Source organism: Macrobrachium nipponense, chromosome 23 (genome assembly GCF_015104395.2).
Source record: "Macrobrachium nipponense isolate FS-2020 chromosome 23, ASM1510439v2, whole genome shotgun sequence".
Taxonomy (NCBI): Eukaryota; Metazoa; Arthropoda; class Malacostraca; order Decapoda; family Palaemonidae; genus Macrobrachium; species Macrobrachium nipponense.
Window position 1 is genome coordinate 82,956,882 of NC_061090.1, and position 27,659 is coordinate 82,984,540.

The 27,659-nt window shown below is 39.4% G+C and overlaps 1 protein-coding gene across 4 annotated transcripts in view; it reads right to left on the reverse strand.

Moving 5' to 3' along the window:
* Positions 1-27,431, reverse strand: part of LOC135202283 (sodium/potassium-transporting ATPase subunit beta-1-like) — a 151,904-nt gene extending 124,473 nt beyond the window's left edge. For 3 of the 4 annotated variants that reach the window (XR_010311708.1, XM_064231608.1, XM_064231593.1), the window contains exons 1-4: positions 26,910-27,045; positions 26,343-26,432; positions 20,271-20,336; positions 15,441-15,545 (exon numbers count right to left, since the gene is read on the reverse strand). Coding sequence is in view for 3 of the 4 variants with exons in the window: in XM_064231608.1 (XP_064087678.1) it covers positions 15,441-15,545; positions 20,271-20,336; positions 26,343-26,367 (196 nt within the window). In the remaining variant the exon portion in view is untranslated. Of the gene's footprint in view, positions 1-15,440; positions 15,546-20,270; positions 20,337-26,342; positions 26,433-26,909 lie in introns of all 4 variants that reach the window. The other variant, XM_064231616.1, reaches the window with a different exon arrangement.
* Positions 27,432-27,659: the final 228 nt, after the last annotated feature.

Here is a 27,659-nt window from a genome sequence, read left to right on the forward strand (position 1 = left end):
TTTTTGCAAGAAAAAATTGTATTATTTATATTTTCATGTAATATTAAATGCAATTTTTTATGAGTAATTTTTCCCATTGCTGTTAGAACTTAATGGAGTTCTTCCTTACTGCAGGTCTGATGCGATGAGAGGGATCACTCCAGTGTAAAAGGTGCATTAGTTTGATGGTATGAAAAGTAGAATATTGTTTATGAAAGACTACAGTAAAGTGTCACTTATGCTGATGGCCCTAAAAAAGTGAATGAGTTAAGAGAACTTAAGCTATCATAAAAGTGCTAAGTGCATGAACAGTAAATTTAGTTCTTGTAACTACTTGCATCAAGTTCCAAATCATCACTACCTAAATGGCCCATGTATCCTAAACCAAAAAGTTTTGTTGTTATGCCTGATTAAAAATATGAGCCAGTGATTGAGGATTATTTTGGATTGCTATTAGGTTGTAGTAAACATAACTTGCATAAGACCCTGGAAAACATAGTGTATAAGATAAAATGAGCTGTACAATCTGCCCAGTTGGGAGACAATGACATCTTACTGAAGTATTTTGGCTACTCTTATTACATGGATATTACCTTTAGATTAGGCTTAGCATGACGGCCATCATCAATTAACCCTCTTACGCCGGAGCGGTAAATAAAAAAATGACTCCCGTATGCCGGAGGGGTTTGAGAGTGAGCGCGGAAGCGGAAAAAATATTTTTTTCAAAAAATCACAGCGCTCTTAATTTTCAAGATTAAGAGTTCATTTTTGGCCGCTTTTTTTCATCATTGCTTGAGGTTTAGTATGCAACCATCAGAAATGAAAAAAATTATCTATCATATATAAATAATGCGATATATGATAGCGCAAAAACGAAATTTCATATATAATTGTATTCAAATCGCGCTGTGCGCAAAACGGTTAGAGGTAACAAGTTACTTTTTTTCCGTTGTAATGTGCACTAAATTGCGATCATTTTGGTATATAACACATTGTAAAACGATAAAAGCAACACAGAGAAAATATTATCACAAAATGATGCATGAATTCGTAGCGCGCGGACGTAAAAAAATAATCTTTTAAAAAATTCACCATAAATCGAAATATTGTTATAGAGACTTGCAATTTGTTTCAAAATGAAGGTAAATGATGGAATATTACGATACTGTAAGAGTTTTAGCTTACAAATGCAGTTTTCGACCATTTCGGACGAGTTAAAGTTGACCAAATGTCGAATTTTTGTTTAAAAATTTTTTTTATATGCAAATATAAAAAAAATGAGAAATGCTACAACCTTCCAATATTTTTTGTTATATTGTGCATGTTGTTGCGCACATTTCCATATATAAAACTCTAAAAAAGCGTAATATGAAAAGGCACAAATATTAGGAGAATGTGACCTACGCGTTTCGGAGATTTTCGGCCGAGAATCGGCGCGCGGAGGGAAAAAAATTATTTTTTTCAAAAATTCACCATAAATCGAAATATTGTTCTAGAGACTTGCAATTTGCTTTAAAGTGAAGATAAATGATTGAATATTACTAGACTGTAAGATTTTTATGTTACAAATGCGTTTTTCGACCATTTCGGTTGAGTCAAAGTTGACCGATCGTAATTTTTTTCGTACTTATCGTACTTTATATGCAAATATTTCAAAAATGAGAAATGCTACAACCTTCCAATATTTTTTGTTATATTGTGCATGTTGTTGCGCACATTTCCATATATAAAACTCTAAAAAAGCGTAATATGAAAAGGCACAAATATTAGGAGAATGTGACCTACGCGTTTCGGAGATTTTCGGCCGAGAATCGGCGCGCGGTTTTTTCAAAAATTCACCATAAATCGAAATATTGTTCTAGAGACTTGCAATTTGTTTTAAAGTGAAGATAAATGATTGAATATTACTAGACTGTAAGTAATCTGCTTACCCAAAAGAAACCAATATTTATAATATATAATATAATATATAATTATATTAATAATTTAATATTTATTAATAATATCTATATATATATATATATATATGTACATATATATATATATATATGTACCTCCAGTTGAATTGCCACCCCGTTACCGGGGATCTGTGGGCGGAAAGCCCTGCCGTCGGGCTTCCTCATCAGGAGAGGAGACTCGTTTAGGAAGGGGATCCAGTAGCCATCCCTGAGGACCTGGATAGTCCAGGGATCGGCCCGGAGATCCTCCCCATCCCGCCAATGTTTCGAGAGTCAACCCCCCATCTGAGGCGTCAAGTTGGGTAGGGGGCCTCATCTCCTACTTCCGTTTGGGGAAGCTGCCGCCCTTACCTCTCCGAGAGGCAGAGGGCCTGGCCCTAAAGGAGGAGGAGGGGGTCTGAGGGGCTCTGGAGGAGGGCTGAGTTCTCTGAGGACCCCAGCCTCTGGAGGTCGATTCTAACATACTCGAGGGGGGGACCCACACCCCGAGCCTGGATGCTTGTCTCAGCTTCTGAGGTTCCTGGCTGCGACGGACAGCAGGTTGTCCGAAGGAGGAGGAAGCCCTGTAAATGATGGAGTGTTGGCTAGCCTTCCTCTAATGTTCCAGGACCTCCTCCACCAGGTGGTAAGGGAACAGGGACTCACCTGACATCGGAGCATTCCTAGGGGCTTTTATCTCCTGATCCGAGGAGCCCCTAGGGAGGCCAGCAAGAATGGCCTCGTGCCTTCTCAGAACCCAGTTGGTCTACTGCGTGAACAACTGGGTAGTAAAGAAGCCTAGTAACTTGGCCCCCGGCAGAACTAGCTCCTTGAAGCTGGCCAGTTCACCTTCTTCTTGCAAGTCATGCTTGGTTGCAAAGCTGGCAACCACGCCTGTCCAGTGGTCGAGCCACAACGTAAATGGAGGTCCACGCCGTAGACTCCATGACCTGCTGGGAAAACGAGACAGGGCCTGCCAAAAGCTTCTCCTCTGAACGGCCCGGGGCGAGTGCCATGAGAGGCCCTTCCACCGACTTCGAAGCCAGAGACATAATTTCCGGAGCAACAGCCTCCTTTGTCTGGCCTTGACCACAGGGAGGAGCTTCAAGGAGACCTGAGCCCTCAAGGAATTCTTGGTCTTGGCCACTACTTCCTCCACCTGCGCCTCGGTGGAGTACAGTGCCTGGGGAAGAGACGGGGATGGCTTCACTTCTACCTGCCCCTCGAACAGCTGGTCCACAGCCAGGGCCTTCCTGGAGTCTGGGGGGCATGGAGGGTTCCGCCAATCTGTTCTTCGCCAATCCGTTCTTCGCCTGGATCACTCCGACCACTCTATGGAACACCGACCCCTCGACCATGGTGCCTTGGATCTCCAGGGGACTTTGCAGACTGGTCTGCACAAAGACCTCATCCCCGAAGTCCTTGCTGGACGTGGAGGGCCCACCACTGGCTGCGGTGACGGGGGAGGAGAGGGCTGCTGGGTAGACCCGGTGCCCCTTACCATGAACTGAAGCGCCCCTGGGGGATGAAGCCCTCCCCAAGCCGGAGGGGCCATCATAGGCTACCCTCCGGACAGGGGGAGTGCGGAGAGGAAGCTCCGCTCCGAATGCGCATTGGGTGGGGACAGAGGACCCAAACAGGGATGAGCTTGGCTGGCTCATGAGAGGGTCGCTGGGGCCACCAGAACCGTTGCAAGATCCACCGGGGCTGCAGGGGGACAAACCAAAGGGAGAGTGGAGCACCCCTCACTAGGAAACCCCGCGGGGGCGGCACACTCAGGGACTGACCTTGGAGACCGGGCAGTCAGGAAGCAGCACCCACTCCTACTCCGACCCCTGCGGTCCGGGCTACGACGTGGAGATCTGGTCCAGGGAGGAGGTGTAAGATCGTCCTTGACTCCTCCCATAGCGCCTCCTCTTAGAGCGACAGTGCCTTCTACGAGAGGACCTGTAAGAGGAACTGTCCAAAGAGGATCTGTCATCCGAAGAGACATCTCTTCTCTTGTCTCTCCTGCGGCAGCTCCTGTCCTGGGGTGAGTGGGCAGAGTGGCCGGGGTGATTGGCGCAGGAGAGATCGGTGGGAGCCTCCCCCCCAGAAGCCCGTTCCACTAGCAAGGCTTGCCGACCCGGGCAGGGGGAAAGAGGGGCCCCAGAATGGGAACACCTCCTCCCACAGGGGGACCTACCTAGGGTACGAGGGGTCCCAGACCACGGCCCGGCGGGACCTCTGAAGACTCCGTCGACTCACGCCGCCTACCTGGGAGATCCCAGCTGGGATAGCAGAGGAGGACGAGAACAGGCCCACGGGGACACTGGGTGGACCTAGCGGAGCGCTCCACTCAGGAGCGGGACACTCCGCAGCAGGAGGCAGATTCTTTGCGGCACGCAGCACCGCTACCAGAGCGTCCATAGACAGGGCGCCCTACAGACCACCACGTGTCCAACACTCCTGAAGGAAGGCAGTATCGCCTGATGGTACATTCTGTAGGGGCAAAGAAAAGGACTCCTTAGGGGCCCAGCAATGGAATCACCTAGGTCCCCTCACTGGGAGGAGACGGGGGAAAAATCCCAACGCTCCACTGGGGAATCCTGGAGCGGAACCGGAGACAGTGAAGGGCCTCCAGTCCCTGTCTCATATTTCTACTCCTCAGAAGCCCTGAGGAAGACTTCTTGGAGGGGGATTGAGACTTTTTCTTCCTCTTTGTTGAGGCTGGATCCCATTGATGATCCGTTCCACAAGGCGCACTCCTCACACGTGGTCTTGTGCGAACACGGGCAGCGCCTACATGTTACATAAAGTGTGGGGTCTATCTTCACAGGAGAGAGAAAAGCCCAACAAGCCCTGCCCTCAGGACCAGGGCAACGCCGTTGATAAGTAGCCTCCACCTAAAAACTGAAACCAACACACATGTGGTCAACACACACACATACACACACACACAGGGAAACACAAAGGGTAACGGGCCGGTAACAGACAACAAGCTGAAGCATGTGAATGCTACAGTGACCAGGAGAGGGCTGGAGACCCAGTCAGGGGTCAGGACCTTCAACCCCTGGAGCACGTACCTGGCTAAAGGTAGGCGAAGGAATAACCAGGTTTTTCTGGTCGGTGCCAGGTTGACATTGACATCCAGGGATTCTCCTACGATAGTAGTTCGGGATAAGTATACGGCGTCGGAACAAACAAGGACAACTTCCTCAAAATATACATCAATCTACTCAGCAGAAAGTACATCCTATTCCCAAGATCCAAAAACAGTCCAACAAAGGAAAAGGAAAAGCAACACCTGGAATGCCCATCAAGGGCAAAGGTAGAGGAAGAGGGGGGGATACAAATAGGAGTTGTTTGGTCAAGGGTCAGCTTCAAAGATATCACAAGGAATGGAAGTCTTCTCTTTGGGGACACAGCATTAGTATTCCAAATGGGCAGGGGTGGCAATGATCTCATCGCCCCCCCCCCCCCCCCCCGACCCATCTTTGAAAGGGTTCTGAAACCAGACCCCTCTCTGGAATATTACATGCAGAAGGCCATGTTAAAATGAGCCATACAGGAACATTCATATATTCGTCCCCAAGCACGACTCTTCAGTGTTCCCAAAAAGGATTCCTCCAAACAAAGAGTGGCCCTTGACCTATCGACATTGAACAAACACATTGTTTGCCAAAAGTTTCTAATGACTACTGTTGCCAAAGTACGTTCAGTCATTCCCAAAGGGACCTGGACAGTTTCTAAAGATCTGAAAGATGCATACTGGCACATCCCAATTGCCGTTCCCTTCCGCATCTTCCTAGGATTCCGGATAGGGAAAAATACGTACAGGTTCAAGGTATGCCTTTTGGGCTAAACACTGCTCCAAGAATCTTTACAAAATTGGCGACTGCAGTTGTCTGAGAACTCAGGAAAGAAGGAATACGTTTAATAGCATATTTAGACAACTGGTGGAGAGGGCAGGTGAGAGATCACATGCACTGTTGCCAAGCATGGTAGATACTGAAACCTTGCAAACACAATAAAAGTACCCCAATCTTAAGCAAATCAAGTTGCACAAATTCACAATAGCATGAACGTTTCATTGGAACCTAACTAATTATCATACGTGAGTATTTCACATACACGCAAATGGAAATGCAACATTTTTGAATCCTGGAGAAACCCTGCAAAAGTGTTTGTTTAATTTTCATGTAATTTATAAGTTTTCAAGGCTTTATGTATAAATTAAATAACATTAAATAATACTCTCTCTCTCTCTCTCTTTTACTGAGATGAGAGATTTTCTATGGTACATGTATATATGCACTATGTTTATTTATATTTTCAAATGTTAATAATAATAATAATAATAATAATAATAATAACAATAATAATAATAATAGTAATAATAATAATAATAATATTTGCTGCTTCAGCAATATTAATCTTGTAGAGTCTTGCCTATTCTACTAACGGCTTTTTCATTGTTGCTTAGGCTGGCGAGCAACACACCAAAGGGCATGGCAAAATTCAGTTGAGTCATTTTGGTGTTTATTATTGCTTATGCAATTCTCTCTCTCTCTCTCTCTCTCTCTCTCTCTCTCTCTCTCTCTCTCTCTCTCTCTCTCTCTCTCTCTCTCTCTCTCTCCAAGGGACGTTTCGTCCAGATCCTTAGGACATTTTCCAGCGATATATGCTGAGGGACTGAATTCCAGTGGCAAGTCCCTCTCCTTACATCCTCATGTTGCGGGCTCTCGAGTATGGCCAGGAGAATCCCTGGAGAAGGTTGAGTTTTCATTGACTCCTGGGAAGGTGACTCATATGGTGAGCGTTTTTTTAGTCTTACGGACTTTCTCAGACGGGGAATATCACTGGAAGCCTCTTGATTGGCTTCTACCTGAGTGACATCACCCCTGGTATTATTCTCATAATGTGCTTCACGTCCGGTGTTGCTGGTATCATGTGCGCTGGTACTTTGTTAGGAGGGAGGGGCATGGTCCTCTTCACACACGTCGGTATCAGGAACACTTCTTGAGTGGTGTTGAGAGGAGACTTTTGTTCAAGAATAAACAGCACTTCTAGGAGGCGCAGACATCGTGGGTCAGGGCTCTCCCGATGATTATGAGAATTGGTGTACAAAGGACCTCCTGATAAAGAACAATCCCTCCCCGCCCACAGGAGACCCCCTAAAGCAGTCAAACGTTGTCTACCGATACGTATGCCCCGCCCAAGGATGCCCTGGGATTTACATTGGTATGACGACGATGTGCCTGTCTAAAAGGATCTCCTGCCATGCCCAGGAGGGAATCATTAGGCAGCATGCCCTTACAGTACACCAGCAGAGCATCAGGAGATCCCCTGACCCACGACATCTGAGCCTCCTTGAAGCACTGTTTACTCTCGAACAAAAGCCTCCCCTCAACACCACTCAAGAAGCATTCCTGATACTGACGTGTGTGAGGAGGACCATGCCGCTCCCTCCCAACAAAAGTACCAGCACGCATGAGACAAGCAACACCGGACTGTACTCGAGAACCCACAACATCAGGATATAAGGAGAAGGACTCGCCACTGGAATTCAGTCCCTCAGCAGTCATCGCTGGAAAATGTCCTGTGGATCTGGACGAAACGTCGCATTGGAGAGAGAGAAAGAGAGATAGAGAGAATTATATAAACAATAATAAACACCAAAATGTCTCACCCGAATTTTACCATGTCCTTTGGTGCGTTGCTCGCCAGTCTAAGCAACAAAGAGAAAGCCGTCATCAGAAAAATAGAGAAGACTCTCTACAAGATTAATAGTGCTGAAGCAGCAACCATTTTTAACAAAACTTGTCTACGAAAGGGTCTCCTTCCGAAATAATAATAATAATAATAAAATAAGTGTAATTACAAAATTCAAATATGATAGTATTTTAAAGAAATAACCTTTCCATTTCACTCTTAAGTAAGAACAAATCTCATCTATCTCTTTCTCTTACTGAGATGAGAGCATTTTTATGGTACATGTATATGCTTATTAATATTTTCAAATAATAATAATAATAATAATAATAATAATAATAATAATAATAATAATAATAATAAAATAATAATAATAATAATAATAATAATAATAATAATAATATAATAATAATAATAATAATATTTCGGGAGACCTTCTCGTAGACAAGTTTTGTTAAAAATGGTTGCTGCTACAGCACTATTAATCTTGTAGAGAGTCCTCTCTATTTTTCTGATGACAGCTTTCTCGTTGTTGCTTAGACTGGTGAGCAACACAGCAAAGGGCATGGTAAAATTTGGTTGAGTCATTTTGGTTTATTATTGCTTATACAATTCTCTCTCTCTCTCTCTCTCTCTCTCTCTCTCTCTCTCTCTCTCTCTATATATATATATATATATATATATATATATATATATATATATATATATATATATATATATATATATATATATATATGTAATCTTCACACTCTCCTATATTTTTACCAACCATTTATTTCTTTTTAAAGGGCAATGTATTAAGCTAATTTTTAAATGAAATTACAGTAACTTTAATTTAATTTAAAAATTAACTTAATACTTGTGTAAAGACAACTCTTCTCTCTCTCTCTCTCTCTCTCTCTCTCTCTCTCTCTCTCTCTCATTTGTAGTTAGCGGTAGATAATTGTCAATCAATCTATTTTTACCTTTACCATCTAACAGATACATAACTAAGGGTTGTATTAGTCGCAATAAAAAGCACCGTTTCTTCAAGAAAAGGAATTTCAGAACAATGAGAAAGAGACAAAATAAAGAATTTCTTAAAAGCGGTTGAGAGGACTTCTAAAAATAGATTGGTCTGTCCGGACTTTAAAAATAGATTGGTCTGTCAGGACTTCTAAAAATAGCTTGGTCTGTCAGGACTTTTAAAAATAGATTGGTCTGTCAGGACTTCTAAAAATAGATTGGTCTGTCCGGACTTTAAAAATAGATTGGTCTGTCCGGACTTTAAAAATAGATTGGTCTTGTCCGGGACTTTAAAAAATAACATTGTCTGTCCCAGGACTTCCTTTAAAAAAATTAGATTGGTCTGTCCAGGACTTCTTATTAAGATTGGTCTGCCGGACTTTAAAAATAGAGTTGTCTGTCAGGACTTTAAAATAGATTGGTCTGTCAGGATTTAAAAATAGATTGTCTGTCCGGACTTCTAAAATAGATTGGGTCTGTCCGGACTTTAAAAAAGATTGGTCTGTCAGACTTTTAAAAATAGAGTTGGTCTGTCCGGACTTTAAAAATATGATGGTCTGTCAGGACTTTAAAATAGATTGCGTCAGGACTTAAAAATAGATGGTCTGTCCAGACTTTAAAAATTAGATTTTTTGGAATCTGTCAGACTGTGGTCTAAAAATAGATTGGTCTGTCAGGACTTTAAAAATAGATTGGTCTGTCCGGACTTTAAAAATAGATTGGTCTGTCAGGACTTCTAAAAATAGATTGGTCTGTCAGGACTTTAAAAATAGATTGGTCTGTCCGGACTTTAAAAATAGATTGGTCTGTCAGGACTTTAAAAATAGATTGGTCTGTCCGGACTTAAAAATAGATTGGTCTGTCAGGACTTTAAAAATAGATTGGTCTGTCCGGACTTTAAAATAGATTGGTCTGTCAGGACTTATAATTGGTCTGTACTTTAAAAATAGATTGGTCTGTCAGGACTTTAAAAATAGATTGGTCTGTCAGGACTTTAAAAATAGATTGGTCTGTTGGAAGTGGGGAAAGAGAGAAATACGGTGTAGTATGCAATCTTTACACACTCCTATAGTTTTATCAACCATTTAGTATTTCTTTTTTAAGGGTAATGTATTAAGTTAGCTTTTAAAAGAAATGACAGTAATTTTTATTTCATTTAAAAGTTAACTTATTACTTAGGGGGCATGATTAGGGTCATATGAGTGTTCCAACTCTAGAAGTAAGCATTTATTGTGTATGTTTTTGGCTTTCTTTTGATGGCGTTTTTACGTTGCAGGGAACCAGTGGTTATTCAGCAACAGGACCGATGGCTTTACGTGACTTCCGAACCACGTCGAGAGTGAACTTCTATCACCGGAAATACACATCTCTCACACCTCAATGGAATTCCCGAGAATCGAACTCGCGGCCACAAAGGTGGTACGCCAACACCATACCGACCATGTCACTGAGGTGCTGTAGGCATTTATTAGCATTTTTTGAGACCGTGGGAAAGGGGGTCTGAAACCTAACCTCATGTAAGTTTGGGGTATTACTGTACTGAAACCTTGCATATTACTGTACTAAACACTTGCTAGGTGAGCAAGGCTATGTATTGCCATCAGCTGGCTGTAACCTTCCACACAGATTGGAGAGAATGGTCCCACTAACACGAATATGTGCAGGAGCTGTCCCTCAAGCTTGCTCCAGTCTTCCAAGAAACCAAACCACCTACAAGTAGGGAAGACTGAGTAGGGAACCTCCTTGAACTAAGTCCAGGTGGTTGGGCTGCGCAGGCCAAGTCACTATCCTGGGACCCCTGAACTGCTCTCTTTGAAGGACACGAGGGGGTGAAAGAGTACCTGCATGCTCTTGTTTCACCTTCTCTCACTGGGTGGTGCTGGTAGATGGGCCCAAGTCTGTAGACTTGGAATCTGGATTGACCTGAGTAGGGGTACACCAGGGCCAATACCAGTATGCCAGGGTCTGGAAAACCCCTGGTAGCAGTTGCATCCTTACACTCAGAGACAGTCTCAGCAGTACTTACAGTAATGCTAATGAGAGTCCCGTCAGTCCTCTCTACAGCAGACGACACTGACTAATGGAATCTCGATGAGGCTTCCTGCAGGAAGACATAGCAACCTTCTTCTTCCTCCACCTACTAGCTTTGGAAGGAGAAGGAGAGGAAGAGACAGCATTTGATGATGATGCCGACTTCCTTCTCCTCTTCTTTGACTTCTTGTTCCTTGGCACATAACTGACAAGATGTGAGAAGGCAACAAATACATGGGAGCCGTCCAGGAGTCAATGGAGGCCATGGCTGTTCAAGTCGTAATGGTCACAGTAGAATTGGTGACAGGTGATACCTTACTTGCCTTCAGGTGATCCAGCAGAGACAACACACTGAGCTCCCCCAAGATGCCCAGGGTGGGCCATAACTCCGTGAGCTTCTTGTCCTCTGTTGCACTTGCAAAGAAAGTTGAATTACAAATAGTTACAAGGATTAGGATGTCTAAAAGATTTATTACTCCATCCAAGGGGACATCATGTGCTCACTTTTCTCTTGGAACAGGTTTTATTGTTCATTCACAGTGTCATATTCATTTTGTCTCGCTTTCCTTTAATCTTTTCTACACTTGCTGTTTACAACTTCTGGTGGCAGTTTATCCCATGTGCCACATATCTTGTACGTAAAGAAGTTCCCACAATGGGATGTGTTGTATCTCTTCAGTTCTACTTTCCATCCATTATTTCTTTTCTGGTTTTCATTAAATGTACATATATTCCTGTCTACTTTTCAGTATTTTGAATGTTTCTATTAGTTGTCCTCGCAATCGTCGTGTTTGTAAGTCATACATGTTCAGCTCTCTAGTCGTCTTTGGTATGCTATTTGCCTGATGGCTGGAATTAACTTTGTGGCTCTTGCTTGTATCCCTTCTAATCTATTTGTGTCCTGTCTTAGTGTTGGTGACCAAAACTGTACTGTATATTAAAGATGAGGTCTAACTATTGATGTGTAGAGCTGCAACACCGTTTCCTTGTTTCTGTATTTGAACTGCCTCTTTATGTATCTCACTTGTTTCTGTGTCTTCTTTTCAGATTTTATGCACTGTTTGCTGGATTTTAAGTTCTTGGTAATTATGACTTCAATATCCTCCTCTTGTTCTACACTATTTACGTCATTCCCAAGCAGCTACAGCTGGCATGAGGGTTGTTTGTTCCTATTTGTAACACTACATTTATCCAAGTTAAAAGGCATTTACCATTTTTTACCACTCTCCTATTTTCTTTAGAACATTTCTTAAACTTTTCACTGTATCTGGGTCTGCTGCATTTACACCTAGTTTGGTGTCATCTGCAAATTTGCTATCCTTCTAGTTAAGCCTGCATCAATGTCATTAATGTAAATAAAAAACAAGAGGGGGCCAAGGACAGAACCCTAACGAACTACGCTTGTCATATCTGCCAATTCTGATTCTTCACCATTTATTACGACTCTGTTCTATATGTTAGCCAGTCCTCCATCCAGTAGGCTATTTCTCCTACAATTCATAAAGCTCTGACCTTTATTATTAGTTTCTTGTGTGGAACTATGTCAGAGGCCTTTTGGAAATAAGTAGAGTATAACTATTGCTCTACTACTGTCGTAAATACCAAGCACATTATGAAAAACTCCAAGAGGTTTGATAGGCAGGGTCTGTTTTGTCTGAAACCGTGTTGGCTCCTTAACAACAATTTGTTTCTATCAATGCGATCCACAATTTGATCTGCAAATTATGGACTCAAAAATCTTAAAAACAACTGACATTAGACAGACTGGTCTATAATTTCCCGTCTCTTCTCTTGGACCTTTATTGTGAACTGGGGCACATTAACTAGTTTTCATCCTTTTGGTGCCTTTTGTTGTTCTGCACTTTTTCTGTAGTTTATATAGGTTACCATCCAACTTAAGAACATTCATGTTATTATAAACTAACAGACAGTCACACGTTAAAACTGTGTTCAGAGCACTCTCCTTTGCCACTCGTAAGTTAAAATTTTGCTCTGCGCGCCTATTCTACTAAGAATGATTGCAAAGAACAGAAGAACATGAGGTTGGAAGAAGAACCTGTTTCTTCAACCCCATTCCTGATTATCCTGAGTATTCTCGTGATTAACTACCATGTAATCTTACAATCACGAGAATACTAATTTCTATCTTCCCGATCTACTGTATCCACGGTGGATGTGTACCAAACCCCAGCGAAGTTTAAATCCGCAAATACTTACCACCTCCTCTCCCTCTAAAAATGCCTATCTTGAAAGTTCAAATACCAAATGTATGCCTTAAATAACATCTTACATCAAATGTATCTTAAATAATTATCATATTACTAATTATGTTACTAATATAATTTCAAAGTCATCTCAAACATTAGTAGCCTTAAAATATATACATATGCACTTCTAACCCTTCCAGCCAAGACGAGAGAGAGAGAGAGAGAGAGAGAGAGAGAGAGAGAGGAGATTCATCTCTTTTCTCAGGAATGTTAATCTACTTCTATTTACTAGCGACTGCCAAAAAAATATATGCGTTTGTTTTTTGTCTTCAGAAGATGTATTGCCTTTACCTGGCATTCTTAAAACACACACAAACAGTGTGCACATGAGTTAATACCAATTGGTTAAAGAGACTCAAATTAGCAGTACATTATCTTTTCCTGAGAGAGAGAGAGAGACGAGGAAGAGGAAGAGAGAGAGAGAGAGAGAGAGAGAGAGAGAGAGAGAGAGAGAGAGAAAAAATTTTTTTTTCAGTACATGTATTCTTTAACAGCCAAGTCAGCGACACTGACCACCCAACCTTTTTGCTGTCAGGTTTCTTGACATATCTGACAGGTTCACCCCCCTCTCTCTCCAAGTCTCTCGGCAAAAGATCAGGGTCTCCTTTGAAATTTTACATAATTTATTTGTTTATAAACTAAAAACTTACTCATTCACTACGTATAGTATTTTCTTTGATGAACTGATATTATTGCTGTTTACATTAATATCTGATAATTAGTAAATAATTGATTTATCATTTAACATCTGATAATTAGTGATTAATTTATTCATCATAAAAACTATCATTTAATCTTATTAAAATGTAATTCAATCTTATTTAACTTAATAAAGTATTAATCAATATAATATTTGAAAATAAGTAAATCATTCTTGCACCATAAAAAGCATTTAGTCATGAAAATAACATCAAAATACACAAATTAGTGAATATTTATCAACATAAAAGTCCAAGAACAGCCACATTTTTTGCGAATAATTCCTAGATAGATTCATAGAAAAATCCACGAATAGGTGAGTCCGCAAATTGTGAGAACGCAACTACTGGGGGGTGACTATAACTATTCTTAGATGAATTCGCATTTTTTAAAATTTCCTCTCCCCATAGGAAACGTTTAGTATGTATGTTGTCAAAGGATGGCAGTGTGTATTGTTTACTCAATGAACTTCCAATGTCAGATGCTGCGCCTGCAAAATTCTCTACAAGTTTGTAACTTTCAAAGCATTTAAAAAATACTACATTTTGAACATTGCATAAATATAAATTTTGCTTCATTCTTTTTACCTTTCTAAAATCCAAAGTAATTCTTTATAATACTGCATCATTTAAAAATACCATGAAAATAATATAATCTATGACTCCAGAGTTAACTAACGAATTTATTCATCTACAAAAATTATGTACTATACATACTTACAAGCAATTCAAATACTACTGGCAAACCGGAACATAAATTGGGCAGTGACTGCATTAAGTCTTCCTTTCACCCTTACAGTGTTCTCTGGAGGGTAACTCCTCCAGAGTGAAAGGAGGCCACATGTGAGATGTTAGACTTGGTTGTCCTCTCCCTCTCGAAAGGTCCCTGCTGAACACTCAGTAGGAGTTGGTGAGGGGAAACTGCTCTCTTAGGAACAGCAACACTGGGAAGAAATTTGGCAGGAGGAAGAAAAGTCCTGAAGAAGCCCTTCAGTGTCGTGGGTGGAGTTCATATTACTATCTGATGACACCAGGGTGCCCTTTTCTCTTTTCTTTTTCCTGCCAAACTCCATTCACTATTCAGATGGACAGACACAACTTTCCAAACAAGGCCTATTATGTTACATTAGTGCTTCCTACACAAAGTACAGAGGTTTTGAGGATCCACATCCACAAAGGAAAGGAACCTGTTGCAAAAGGCCTGTCCTTCCCTATGCAGTGCCTGAATACCTGAGGTTTCCTCATAAGGATGACTGATGGGTTTGGCTCATCTATATCCATCAACCAATCAGCAAAAGTAAGTCATAAAAAGAAAGTCTGAAAATACGAAAAAATTTCATATGACAGCATTGTGGGTGAGACTTTGCCCTACCTGTCGACAGTCAACGACCTTGTCTTGAAGTCAAATGGCCATTCCAGCTTGCATTCATAAGCTAAATACTATATAAAGAATGAAGGTTTGTATTTGGGTAGGAACAAATGACCATACAGGCAGTCCCTGGTTATCGGTAGGGTGCTGAAACGCGAAAGCCGCCATAACCCGAAACTCAGCAATTTATAGTGTTTATGGTGCAGAGTTTCGTTTAATGGCACCTCTGTCAGGTATGTTATGGAGCTATAACTCTATTATCAGCACCTTATCACACCAATAACAGATAATCAACCTGTTATGGCACCATAACTCGGCAATTTTATGGCACTAGAAAAGCACCATAAAACCGGATCACTATTAACCGAGTCCGCTGATAACCAGGGTATGCCTGTATATAAACTGCCCTTTGAACCCAGTAATTGCAGGAGTGACAATACTTTAACTACAGCATTCCTACCTTCATTAACATTTATATCATTCTGGGACATTTTGTTTATAAAGATGATGAGGATGATGAGGAGGATGATGATCGATGTAGAAGCAACCACTACAGCAATCATATCTGAAAGAATCATCCAATTAACAAAGAATATCTTTTATGAATGTGTACACTAAACCGGCCTACAGCCAGAATGCAATGGGCATTACCTCTAAGAAATTTCTATCCTTAGATCTTGGCATTAATCTCAACTCATTTTTTGTCCATCCTTTATGAGAATTTCATTATTATGATCATCCTTCCCATTCATAGCTGCATCCACCATGAAGTACAGGTTCACAATCCTTCATTCAAAACCCTTGGGGATGGCAGTTTGTTGGATTTTTTATTTTTAGGATTTCAGAGCTGAAGCTTGTTCAGTAAAAAAAAAAAAAAAAAAAAAAAAAAAAAAAAAAAAAAAAAAAAAAAAAAAAAAAATTATTTCCAACAAAACCATTCTGTAAAACTTAAATTTATACAGCATCAAAAATATATAGAGGGATGACTGTCCCACGCTACATCATGGTTCACTCATTGCGGTCTCATTACATCATGGATTTTTTAAGTTTAATAAATCTAAATCATGGATTTAGATTTATTTTCATCTATGGTAAAATGAGCATTTTCTATCCTAAAAGTTTTTTATTTGTGGTAAGTACAAAAGAATTTTCTAGCCTTTCATTTTTGTGGTAAAATAGGCATTTTCTAGCCTTATTCCCTTTGTTTTATACAATCTCTACTTCAGTATGAAGATAAACTGGTAATTTTTCCATTGTTTTCAATGATTCAAGAAATATTTGATAAATCTGTGTGCTGATCTTTACATAATGCAGAATGCAGTGAATTTGTAACCAAAATAAAATACGAGGAGTACAGCAGACGAGTAGACAAACACTAGCAAGTATAGAAAACAGAGTACGGATGCTTCCGCTTGATCTAGTTTGCCCATTTTGGATCATACACAGTACTCTAGTGGCTGATGGATGGGAAGTGACCAACTAGAGCACTGACTGACTCGTTCATCTACTGAGTATAGCAGCATCTTGCCTTGTCCATTTCACATCGTTGCCCAATCGCTGCATGTAGTATTGCTCTGTGGTATTGTGTTTTTGTTAAGTTTTCATAAGATATTGAATATATTTCAAGTTCTATAATGCCACCCAAACCGAACTCAAGCACCAGAGGAAGATGATTACCATTGCAGAAAAGGTGAAACTTCTTGACGCCTGATGACGTTTATGACCTGATTGATGCCCACTCACAACCATTGACGGATGGAGACCTGATGGAGATGGAGATGACGAAGTCAGCAAGCAAAGAATAGGAAGAGGAACAAGAGGAACTAGGGGCTGAAGAAGAGGAGGTTGGCCTAACACTTGATTGCCTCACAATCATGGCCAGAATTGCCAAAGAACTTCAGCGAGAGGCTAAAGAGTGGGACCCACAGATGCTTCGTTTTTTGCAGTTCTTAAATTCAATCGAAGGTGGCATTTCGGTTAATAAAAACTTTCTCACCCAAAAGAAAAAGCAGCACCAGTAACTTCCCATGAGAATGATCTTCACTCGGAAGTAGATACCAGTTATAGCGAACCCACCCTGTATTTGCAGGGGATGCGTACCAGAGGCTCCCCAAATAGCTAGAATCTGCGAATACTTAGAAACCCCCTCTAAAAATCCTTATAACTGCCTATCTTGAAAATCCAAACACCTAAGTACAGTGGTACCTCGAGATACGAAAGGCTCAACTTACGAAAAACTCGAAATACGGAAGCTAATACGAAAAATTTTATGGCTCTACATACGAAAATTTTTCAAGATACGAAAGGTTGTTGCTGTAAAGTCCGAGATTTGCCCGGACCACCGATAACAATTTTGAAACTCGCACGCCGCCAACTGAGTAGACTCGCCACCATCCTCCTGCTCTCCCATTTGTTCCTGATGCTAGTCACTGCCATGAGATCCTTCTCTCCTATTGGTCAGCATCCTTCCCATCATGCATCTACTACGTAGCAGCGTGCCTCGGCCACTCGTCCCAGCATCGTTATCGTATGCACGCAGTATTCGTTCGTTCTAACGATTTTGTTTATTAACGTAAATTCGTTAGTGATTTCGTTGCAGTACACGTACTTTATTGTGTTGTGTGAGAACTTTACTCTACTTATACGTAAATTACGTACAGTATATACGTAGTCATGGGTCCCAAGAAAATTGAAATTCACGGAAAGAAGAGGATGCTCTGTTTGGAGACAAAGATGGAGATTTTCAAGAAGTATGAAGCTGGTATGCGATTGAGTGTGATCGCCAAGGAATACGGCTGAAATCCATCGACAATAGGCACCATCCTTAAGCAGAAGGATGCCATCAAAGCAGCTACACCTTCCAAGGGCGTCACTATTTTGTCCAGCAAGAGGACCCACGTGCACGACGAGATGGAAAGGCTTCTTCTTGTCTGGATAAAAGACAAAGAAATCGCTGGCAATACCATAACGGAGACGGCAATCTCCCACAAGGCCAGCGCTATTTTTGGCGATTTGATTGCCCAGGCCGAAGACGACGGAGGAGAAGGGACATCAACGCCAACTCCAGACTTCAAGGCTTCGCATGGGTGGTTCGAGAAATTCCATAAACGGACTGGCATCCATTCGGTGGTGCGGCATGGGGAGGCTGCCAGCTCGGACACGAAAGCGCCCGAAGCCTTTAAAAAGACGTTTGACGAGATGATGACCAAGGAAGGCTACAGTTCTCAGCAAGTCTTCAACTGTGATGAGACTGGCCTTTTTTGGAAAAAAATGCCTCGTCGGACGTACATCACGCAGGAAGAGAAGAAGCTACCCGGGCATAAGCCCATGAAAGACAGGATTACTGTTGCACTTTGTTCAAACGCCAGTGGGGATTGTAAGGTGAAGCCCCTACTGGTCTATCATTCCGAGACTCCTCGAGCCTTCAAGGCCCAAAAAAAAGTGCTTAAGGAGAAGCTTCCAGTGAAGTAGAGGGCTAATGCGAAAGCCTGGGTAACAAGGCTTTTGTTCATCGAGTGGATAAATCTGTTTCGGCCCGACAGTGAAGAAATTCTTGGAAGAGAAGCGCCTCCCTCTGAAATGTCTGCTGGTGTTGGACAATGCCCCTGCCCACCCTCCTGGCCCCGAGGAAGATATCCCAGCGGAGTATTCCTTCATGAAGGTTCTTTATCTTCCGCTTAACACCACCCCTTTTCTGTGGTGGATACTTTTCGCCCTTCATGCACTCACACACTGTTCCACTTGGAGAGACACTACCAGGGAGGTCAAGATGTTGGCTCACACTTAACAACGGATTCCCTAACAGTGTGGTGGGGCCACAAAAAAGAACCATGATAGACAAGTGGCACAGCAATCAAAACTCCACAAAAATGGTGTAAAAAGAATTTATTTCAAGGACACCTGGAGGACATAAAAGTCATAAAAAAGATCATAAGGGAAAATGTCACTTTCATGAGAGGGGATAAGAAACCAATCATAATTTATTATAAAAATATGAAAACAAGCCACTTCATCATGAAGAATAACCCAGCGCCCCAAGAGACAGATTTGAAAAAAGTAGTGTCACCTAAGAGTTCGCATGCCTTGTGGATGGATGCCACCACTCATTTATCGAGATGACAAGTACCACATTGTCTAAATGTCTCTTGTGTTATCTACAAGGTGTCATACTCCACCGCCAGAAGAGGATGAGTTGATTTAGACACGGCAACAGACCATCATCAACACCTACAGTTTCTTGAAGCATTGCACATCATGGGAAAAAGTCCCAGAATAAATGCTATTAAAGAAATTGAAATTCTCCCAACAATCATCAGGGGAAACAGACGAAACCAGCTGTTATCCCCAACCTCCACGATGAACACAGATGAGAGGGTCCGCATGTGCGCGGGCTTTACAACGTACTAGATCCCCCAAGGCAGAAACTGACCAATGAAATTTCATCCCACCTGTCTACCCTTTCATTTCATACTTCCTCTCATTAGATGACCACCAGCGTGTGTGCGTAGAGGCATAAGAAAAAATAAACAACCGACTCTGTCCAAGCTAAATGCCACTGAAAAATAATAAAGTGTAGAACTTTTTATAGCTTAGCAGACGAGCAGAATACACAGTTGGCATTTGTGCTTGACAACTTTGTAGTATTTACTTAGAAATGTTCATATTCATTATTCTTGACTGTCCCCATTTTTCTATTTCGTTTTCTTATACATTACAGTATTTACTGAGGTCTACTAGAGCACCCTTCTCGTGGTGCATTCACCTACATTCTGTTATTCTAATAGAATTATAATTTGAGAGGCTTTTTATGGATGCAGCGACAGACTTTCCTCTTAATTTTTTATAATGCAATGACAATTCATGTTTACTGAATTTCTGCCAAGAATCCACAACTAATTGTATTCACTAACAAGTAATCGGCATAAAAAACTGAATAAAATAATCAGGTTTATTGACTCTCACAGAAACTACAAACCACTTAATTTACTAACAAAACATAACAATCCAACGATCTGCAAGGAGACATAACAGCTGACAGACCAATCTTCATTTGATAGACAAATCACATCTGTAGATTGTGTAAATGATCTCACCCAAAAATATGCAACATTTGAGTACTGTATAAGATATCCACCCACAACCATAAACATTTATGGCCGTTTGGTCACATTATCTCAAAGTTAGATTTCAAGAATAAATTTCAGGATACTATATATAATTTACATACATTCCTTCACGATTTACAAGATGAACAATTCAATCTATGGCAAACTTTTCTGATAGCACTTACATGCTTTCTTTTTCCGAAGAGGTTTCCCCTCACTGTGCGGTACCTCAAGCCCTTCATATTCAACTTCTGCAAGGAAAAAAGTTTCATGAAATTAGTAAAATATTACATAATAAAGCCTTTCACACACGAAATGAAGCTTTATGAGGAGTACTATTGGATTGTCTCATGTTGGAATTTTCATAACTAAAAACAACAACTTAAACGTGGAAAAAACTGCCTACAAAATACACAGCAATAAAATAATGGTTCAAAATATTCATGAGAAAGACACTATTATCTTCATGAAAACTGAATAATCAAACTAAATATATATTTCTTTCAATATGGAAGGGGTAAAGTTTTAACCTAGATAAGTCTCTTAGTTCTGTTGTATGTTAAAAATGGTAAAATTCCCTAATCAAATATATGGATAGTACACACTATAGGAAAGTCCTGCTAGCTTTGCAGCTAAGCCCCGCCTACTGATAACGTCACGACCATTCCCTGAAGCTGATTGGTTGGAAATACTTTCGAAAAGTTGGTTAATCTGTGGTTCTTTTCATCTTCATTTATTTTGCAATGGTCGTTTTGCCAAACTAAAATATGTTGTGCTGATTATCTAAAGGAAATGTTACATTATCCCCTATATAAAATCTCAATACACGTTTCCATAACAAAATACACTTAAATATGAATAAAGTCAGAAGTGTTACGCATTGCTGCAATATCATGTTTTGTAAATGAGGTTCACCTGAATACGAATGTGACACGGAATGTTTGTGTTCAATCGCTGCACTTGAATCACTGGACAATGGTAATTAATAACGTCTGATATTGTCAAGTGTTCACCATTCTAAATTTAAACACAAAGGCTTTCCCAGAGTTATGCAAACGGTATTTCATTTTGATTTCAGGAAATTTTACCACATGTTAATAGCCTTAAAATGGATTTCGGTGGAATCGTTTACGCATCCAGAGGGATGACAGACAAGTAGACTGCACTCTACAAAAACAGAATACACCTTTGTTTAACAAAAGGTTACAGTATGATAGGCTATACAAGTAATATTGGATATACAATGCTGAGAGTTTTCTTAAGGAAATTATCGCCTTTCGAACTAACAGTTATAAAAAATGACGTAGACCTACAAGGTCCTATGTCTTTTTGTCGGTTTACGCAGCTTATGACGTTTGGATTATAGGCCTATCTTATATTCAGCCATTTTATTGTGGTTCTTGTGGTTATTCTTGTATTTGTTGCTTCTGTTATGATGCTTGTAGTGTCTTAGAAAATTTTTCATAAGGTGTCCTAACATTGCAGAATAAACAGACCTATTTATAAACTAATGGTGTAAAGAGTTATCTGCCTACTCTTGTTAACTGAAACTTAGTTATTTGTTTGGATTAAAAGGAATCAAGATCTTTATGAATATAGTCTAGGCTAAAATATTCTCTTAACAACAGAGAGAGAGAGAGAGAGAGAGAGAGAGAGAGAGAGAGAGAGAGAGAGAGAGAGAGAGAGAGAGATCTTGTGTATCTTTTTGTCCAACAGACTGGTTTGGATCATCTCATGAGTAACTTTTTCAGCTATCATTTATTTTTTGTCTTATTTAGTTAAGTTTGTTATCCCTTTAGCAAATATATTTTCAATCAATACAGTTCATAGAGAGCAGTTTGATAGTTGTGTGTAAGGCTGAAACAGTCCTACGATTGATCTGCGTACTGTGCACCATCGGCTAAGCGTACATTCCACTTTATGCATAGTCATTAAAGGTCGTGAAGTGAAATTACTATATTGATTAAAAGCTACTCCATTTCCGACAGATACGGTTAGGAAACTATTTGCAACAGGAAATTGACATGCAGGATAATGCCCTGTTACTGTATCAAAATATAAGAATTTGATCTGTAGGCTTATGCCCTGTCATTGCCTCAAACTATATAAGAAATTGACATGTAGAGCTATGCCCTATCATTACCTCAAAATATAAGAATTTTATGTGTAGGCCTATGCCCTGTCATTGTCTCAAATATTTGAATTTGACGAGTAGGGCTATGCCCTGTCATTGCCTCAAAATATAAGAAATTGACATGTAGGCCTATGCCCTGTCATTGCCTCCCTCAAATATACGAAATTGACAAGTAGTTCTATGCCCTCTCATTGCCTCAAAATATAAGAAATTGATGTGTAGGCCCAATCTCTCAATGATATTAACATTTGACAAGCAGAATTAGGATGAATTAATACTCTAATATCGGAACTGGCTGCTAAGTCTATGCTTGATTTCAGTTACTGTGGCCTATACTCTGTTTTTTTCCATCTGTCCATCCGCCTGTGTTGTTTTCGCATGGTAACACTGCGTCCCGGGCTTTAAATAGTTACGTTATGTGTAAGTTTTAGCTAAATAAAAGGATATCTGGGTGTACATTTCCAACTGAAAAGTGTTTTAATAATTTAATATATGCGAATTACACCGTAATATTCGAAATATGATATTATTCAAAGCGCAAGACGCAGTGTTCCATGCGCAAACACCACAGGTGGATGGACAGATGGAAAAAAAACAGAGTATAGGTGGGATCACTTATGCTGCGCATCATAAAATAAATGTCCTGACAAAATGATCCAAGATCTTCATAATGATATATAACTTAACATATCTTTTATTGGAAATACAAATTACACACTTCACAACTCCGGGAACTTAAATCTGTCGTGTCACGATACATGCAAGAGACTCAGCATTACCGAACGGAGTCAAATCCAAACTGGTAATCATTTGGACTGTTAACTATATAGTCTTAAGGTAGATTCTTGGGTGAGTCCATAGAGCGTATATCACTGGAGTGGCGATCTCCCTGCCTAACGTGTGACCTCGAGCGGCCAGAAAGGTGTTGGTCCAGCTCATGGTACTATACTTTACTACTTTTATTATTTTTATTATTACTATTATTTCTATCTGTTTACTATTATAATCTCATTATTAATAATAATATTACCATTTTTACTACTGGTATACTAGTATATTATTGTTGCTGGCATTATTATTATTATTATTATTATTATTATTATTATTATTATTATTATTATTATTATTATTACTGGACCCAAGTACTCCAACCATTGTGGTCAAGGCCTAAGCATCTGCTGTTGGATCTAAGCAGTGTCTAGCATAAATGGTTCCTCTAAATTTCAGGACTTTCTTAGCATACAGTCACTAAGCACTAACTAAACAGTAATGTACAATTACTAAACATTAACATTCACAATACACTTTCACTCACTAAACACTCACAGTTACTATACACACACTTACTATACACTCACTAAACACTTACACTTACCATACACTCACACTCAATACCACTAAACACTTACTGGATAGTCAACAAACATTAAGCACTCACAATACACTAAACGCTCACAAAACACTAAGCACTCACTATATGCTCACTATACCTCAAACACTCTGTAAGCATTCACTAAACACTCACTTAATCCTAAACATTCATTAAACACTAAACAATCATGAAGCACTCACTATACACCAAACATCCACTTAGTACTCTCTATACACAAAACATTCACTAAATATTCACTAATCATTCACCATACACTAAACACTGACTAAACTCTAAACACTGACTAAACTCTAAATACTCAACTATAAATGCTCATTAAACCCCTAAACACTCATTAAACAGTGATTGAACATCCACTCATCACTCACTAAACAGAAAATAAACACACACTAAACATACACTAAACACTAATAATCATAAGACATTTACTAAACACTCACTAAACATGCACTGAATACTTACTAAACATTTACTAAACCCTAAACACTCACTGAATGCTTACTCACTAAACATTCGTTAAACACTAACATTCACAAAACATTTTCACTAAACTCTAAACACTTAACTAAACATACTTACACACTAAACATTCATTCACTAAACACTAACATACACTAAATACCACTAAACCTTAAACACTCACTAAACACTTGGCACATTAAACATTCACTAAACTCTAAACATTTGCTATACATTCACTGAATGCTTATGTACTAAACATTTTGTTTAACACTAACATTCACATAACATTTGCACTCAACTGTAAACACTCGCTAAACATTCTCTGAATATTTACTAAACACTCACTAAACATTCACTGATTACTTACACACAAAACATTCACAAATATTCATTAAAACCCTAAATACTAACTAAACAATCACATAATACTTGCATGATAAACATTCATTAAGACTCACAAAACACTAAACATTCACTAAACCCTAAACACTAAACATTTACTCATAAACATTCAGTAAATACTTACTCACTAGACCCTAAAAATTTGCTAAACACTTACTCATTAAACATTAACATTAAAAAAATTCAAAATCACGTTAATCCCTGTTCAATTATTGCGTTAGCTGACTTTTAAAAATGACTGCAAGGATTTGCAACGCCGCCCTGGCGGAAGACCACTGAACTACATAGTATCAGTATAAAGATCGCGACTCCAGGTATATACCCTCTATGGGTGAGTCCTGTGCCTACGAGACGTTGTTTGGCAGCCTCTGATTGGCTGGTACCGGGAGGTAAGCAGCTCGCTCAGTGTCTCGTATTATTGTCTGTAGCTTAGAAAACTAGCAATATGATTGTATTTCTTCAATTATCTCACACTTTGCACAAGATAGGAAATTTTTGATCATACCAGTGGATTCAGTAATAATTGTACAACTAAATCATCTTTTCCTGAAATCAATAAGATAATACACAAAGTAATTACAATGAGTAAAAGTGAAGAGACAAGCATTTAATTCTTTATACCTGTTTTTACTTATCATCATTCATGTGATCAAGATAAGATAAAACTTGTGTTTTCATACAATAAACTCACCCTGAATACGCTGGTGCCTTCAGAAAGGAAAACAATCTTTCTTACTTCTTTGTTGTTCATTACTTCACTGAGCTTATTATTTTATAAATATCACTCAAATAAGTCTGATATCTCTTTCATTTGAAAATTATATTCATATAAAAAAATTAGAAACAATACACTGAAACAACCTGATTAAAGCTTAGACTGAGTTGAAGGGTGCGAAGCCTGTCCATAGAATTCAACTTCTTCCCTGGACTGAATTTCCCGTGGCCCACCTAGATCTGAGCTTATGATATCAGATGCATCCATCTGATTACTATTATTATTCTTTTTATCTGATTATTATTATTCTTTTTTATCAGATATGTCCAGACACACTCACCTATATGATATTGGATCGAAAATGTTCGACAGTCATAATGGGAATTGTAATGACATAACACGGTAAATATTGTCGAAATTGCAACCTTCATATATCGCTAATGGCAACTCAAAACTCTCGCTGGGACGAGCAAAGCAATGATGTCTTGCAGATCACTGTCTCTTGACAATACTGTTAAACTTTATTCATTTATGGATGCAACATAATAATACATATTCTCCACTTTCTCTTTACATATCACACATACCTAAAATCTGAAAGCACCAGCCCATTCAGGGTGAATTTATTGTATGAAAACATAAGTCTTATCCTATCTGTGTCGCTTGAATGATGCAAAAATCCAATGATAAGTAAAGGCAGATAAAAAGAATTAAATGCTTCCTTCTTCACTTCTACTCATTGTAATTCCTTTGTGTTTAAACTTATTGATTTCAGGAAAAGATGATTTAATTGTACAATTAATACCCAATATTATGGTATTACATCTTTTGCAAACCGTGAGATAATTGAAGAAATATAAACATACTGCAAGATTTCTAAGCAACAGCTGAAAATATGAGACATTGAGCGAGCTGCTTACCTCCCCGGTACTACCAGCCAATCAGAGGCCGCCAAACAAACGACTCGTAGGCATAGGGCTCACCCAAGAATCTACCTTAAATGAGCAGACTATAGTATGACGTCATTCACCCTTCGAGAGCTAGCTGCACGCCATAGCTGCAAAGCTAGGTGGACTCTGCTATAATATAACAGCAATTCTTTTGCTATCTAAAACATGCAAAATACGTCATGTGGTATGACTTTCCATTACCTTTATCCATCTCGGTCCCTGCCATGACTCAGCTATTTTTTACTTGAATCCAAATATACATATATATATATATATATATATCAAAGTAAACTGAAAGAAAAACAAAAATAGATTTAGGCAAAATAGAAAAAAACAGCCATACTATTGCACTGTAAAAATATTAAAAGATTAAGCAGTAAAAAATATTCAAGATATATGTATCATAACTTAAAAATGAACATTTGGTAATGTATAACTTTTCAAACACGTTTGGCAAGTTAACAAGTTAAAATTTGAAAAGTAATTTACATTTTCCTAATATACAGTCTTGAAGTTCTTTATAAAGATTTAGCTTCAAATGCGAGCTGGAACAGTCATTCAGACTTATTTGACAAGTTAGTTAACGGCCAAAGTGGAAGGGAAAACCCCTCCCCTACTTGTCAGTCTGTAACTACACTTTGTCTCCCAGTCCAGGTGATAGTTGAGAGGGAGTGGCTGAGGAGGGCCATTCAAGAAAACAATTTCAGAATGTATATTAGGAAAATGAAATTTTTATGATAAAATTAAATTTTACATATGCTTACTTACCAAGAATTAGTTACACAGCTGACAGTTTCTAGTATCGGCAGCCAAAATTTGAAATTAACGGTAGCGATTATCTTGTTTTGGCTGTAGGTAACTAGTCCCGCCTACTTTCTGGAAGAAGAGGAACAATTTGTTTATGACCTAAAACCTATATGTGTGGGGAGGAGGGAGGGCTCCAAATCTGTAATTACTTGGCAAGTATATTTAATTTTTACATAAGTAACTTACCACATACAGTTGGACACAGGTTCACCTGTTACACCTTCTTGAGAGACTTCGAAAAATTATATGGTAACAGTGTTTACTGAGGGAGGTGGGGGGAGGACTCTCTCTCTCTGTTAGCAAGAGTTCCACCAATAAGCTCTGGTGTTGTTTTATTGGGAGGAGTCATTAGGTATGGTTGGAGAAAGACACACACACAAGGAGTGAAAAAATCTGAGCAGATTATATCACTAGAACTAGGATGACTCTCACTTTTAATATAAGTTTATTAGGATTCCTTTTAACTTACGACTAAGTTCGTTATGTTACCACCACAGACATTCATTACACAATGCTTAAAATTTATCAAAATTCTAAAGTTATATTGGTATTGGCGAAAATCATGAACATCCTAACAGGATATTTTAACCTTATCACGTAAACCAAGTTTACAGTGTCGGTTTCAGTGCGTTTCCTACAAATACTATAATAGGAAGACATAAAGAGAAACGCAGCAGCACTTGATTGAATTTTATCCAAAAACTCAGTGAA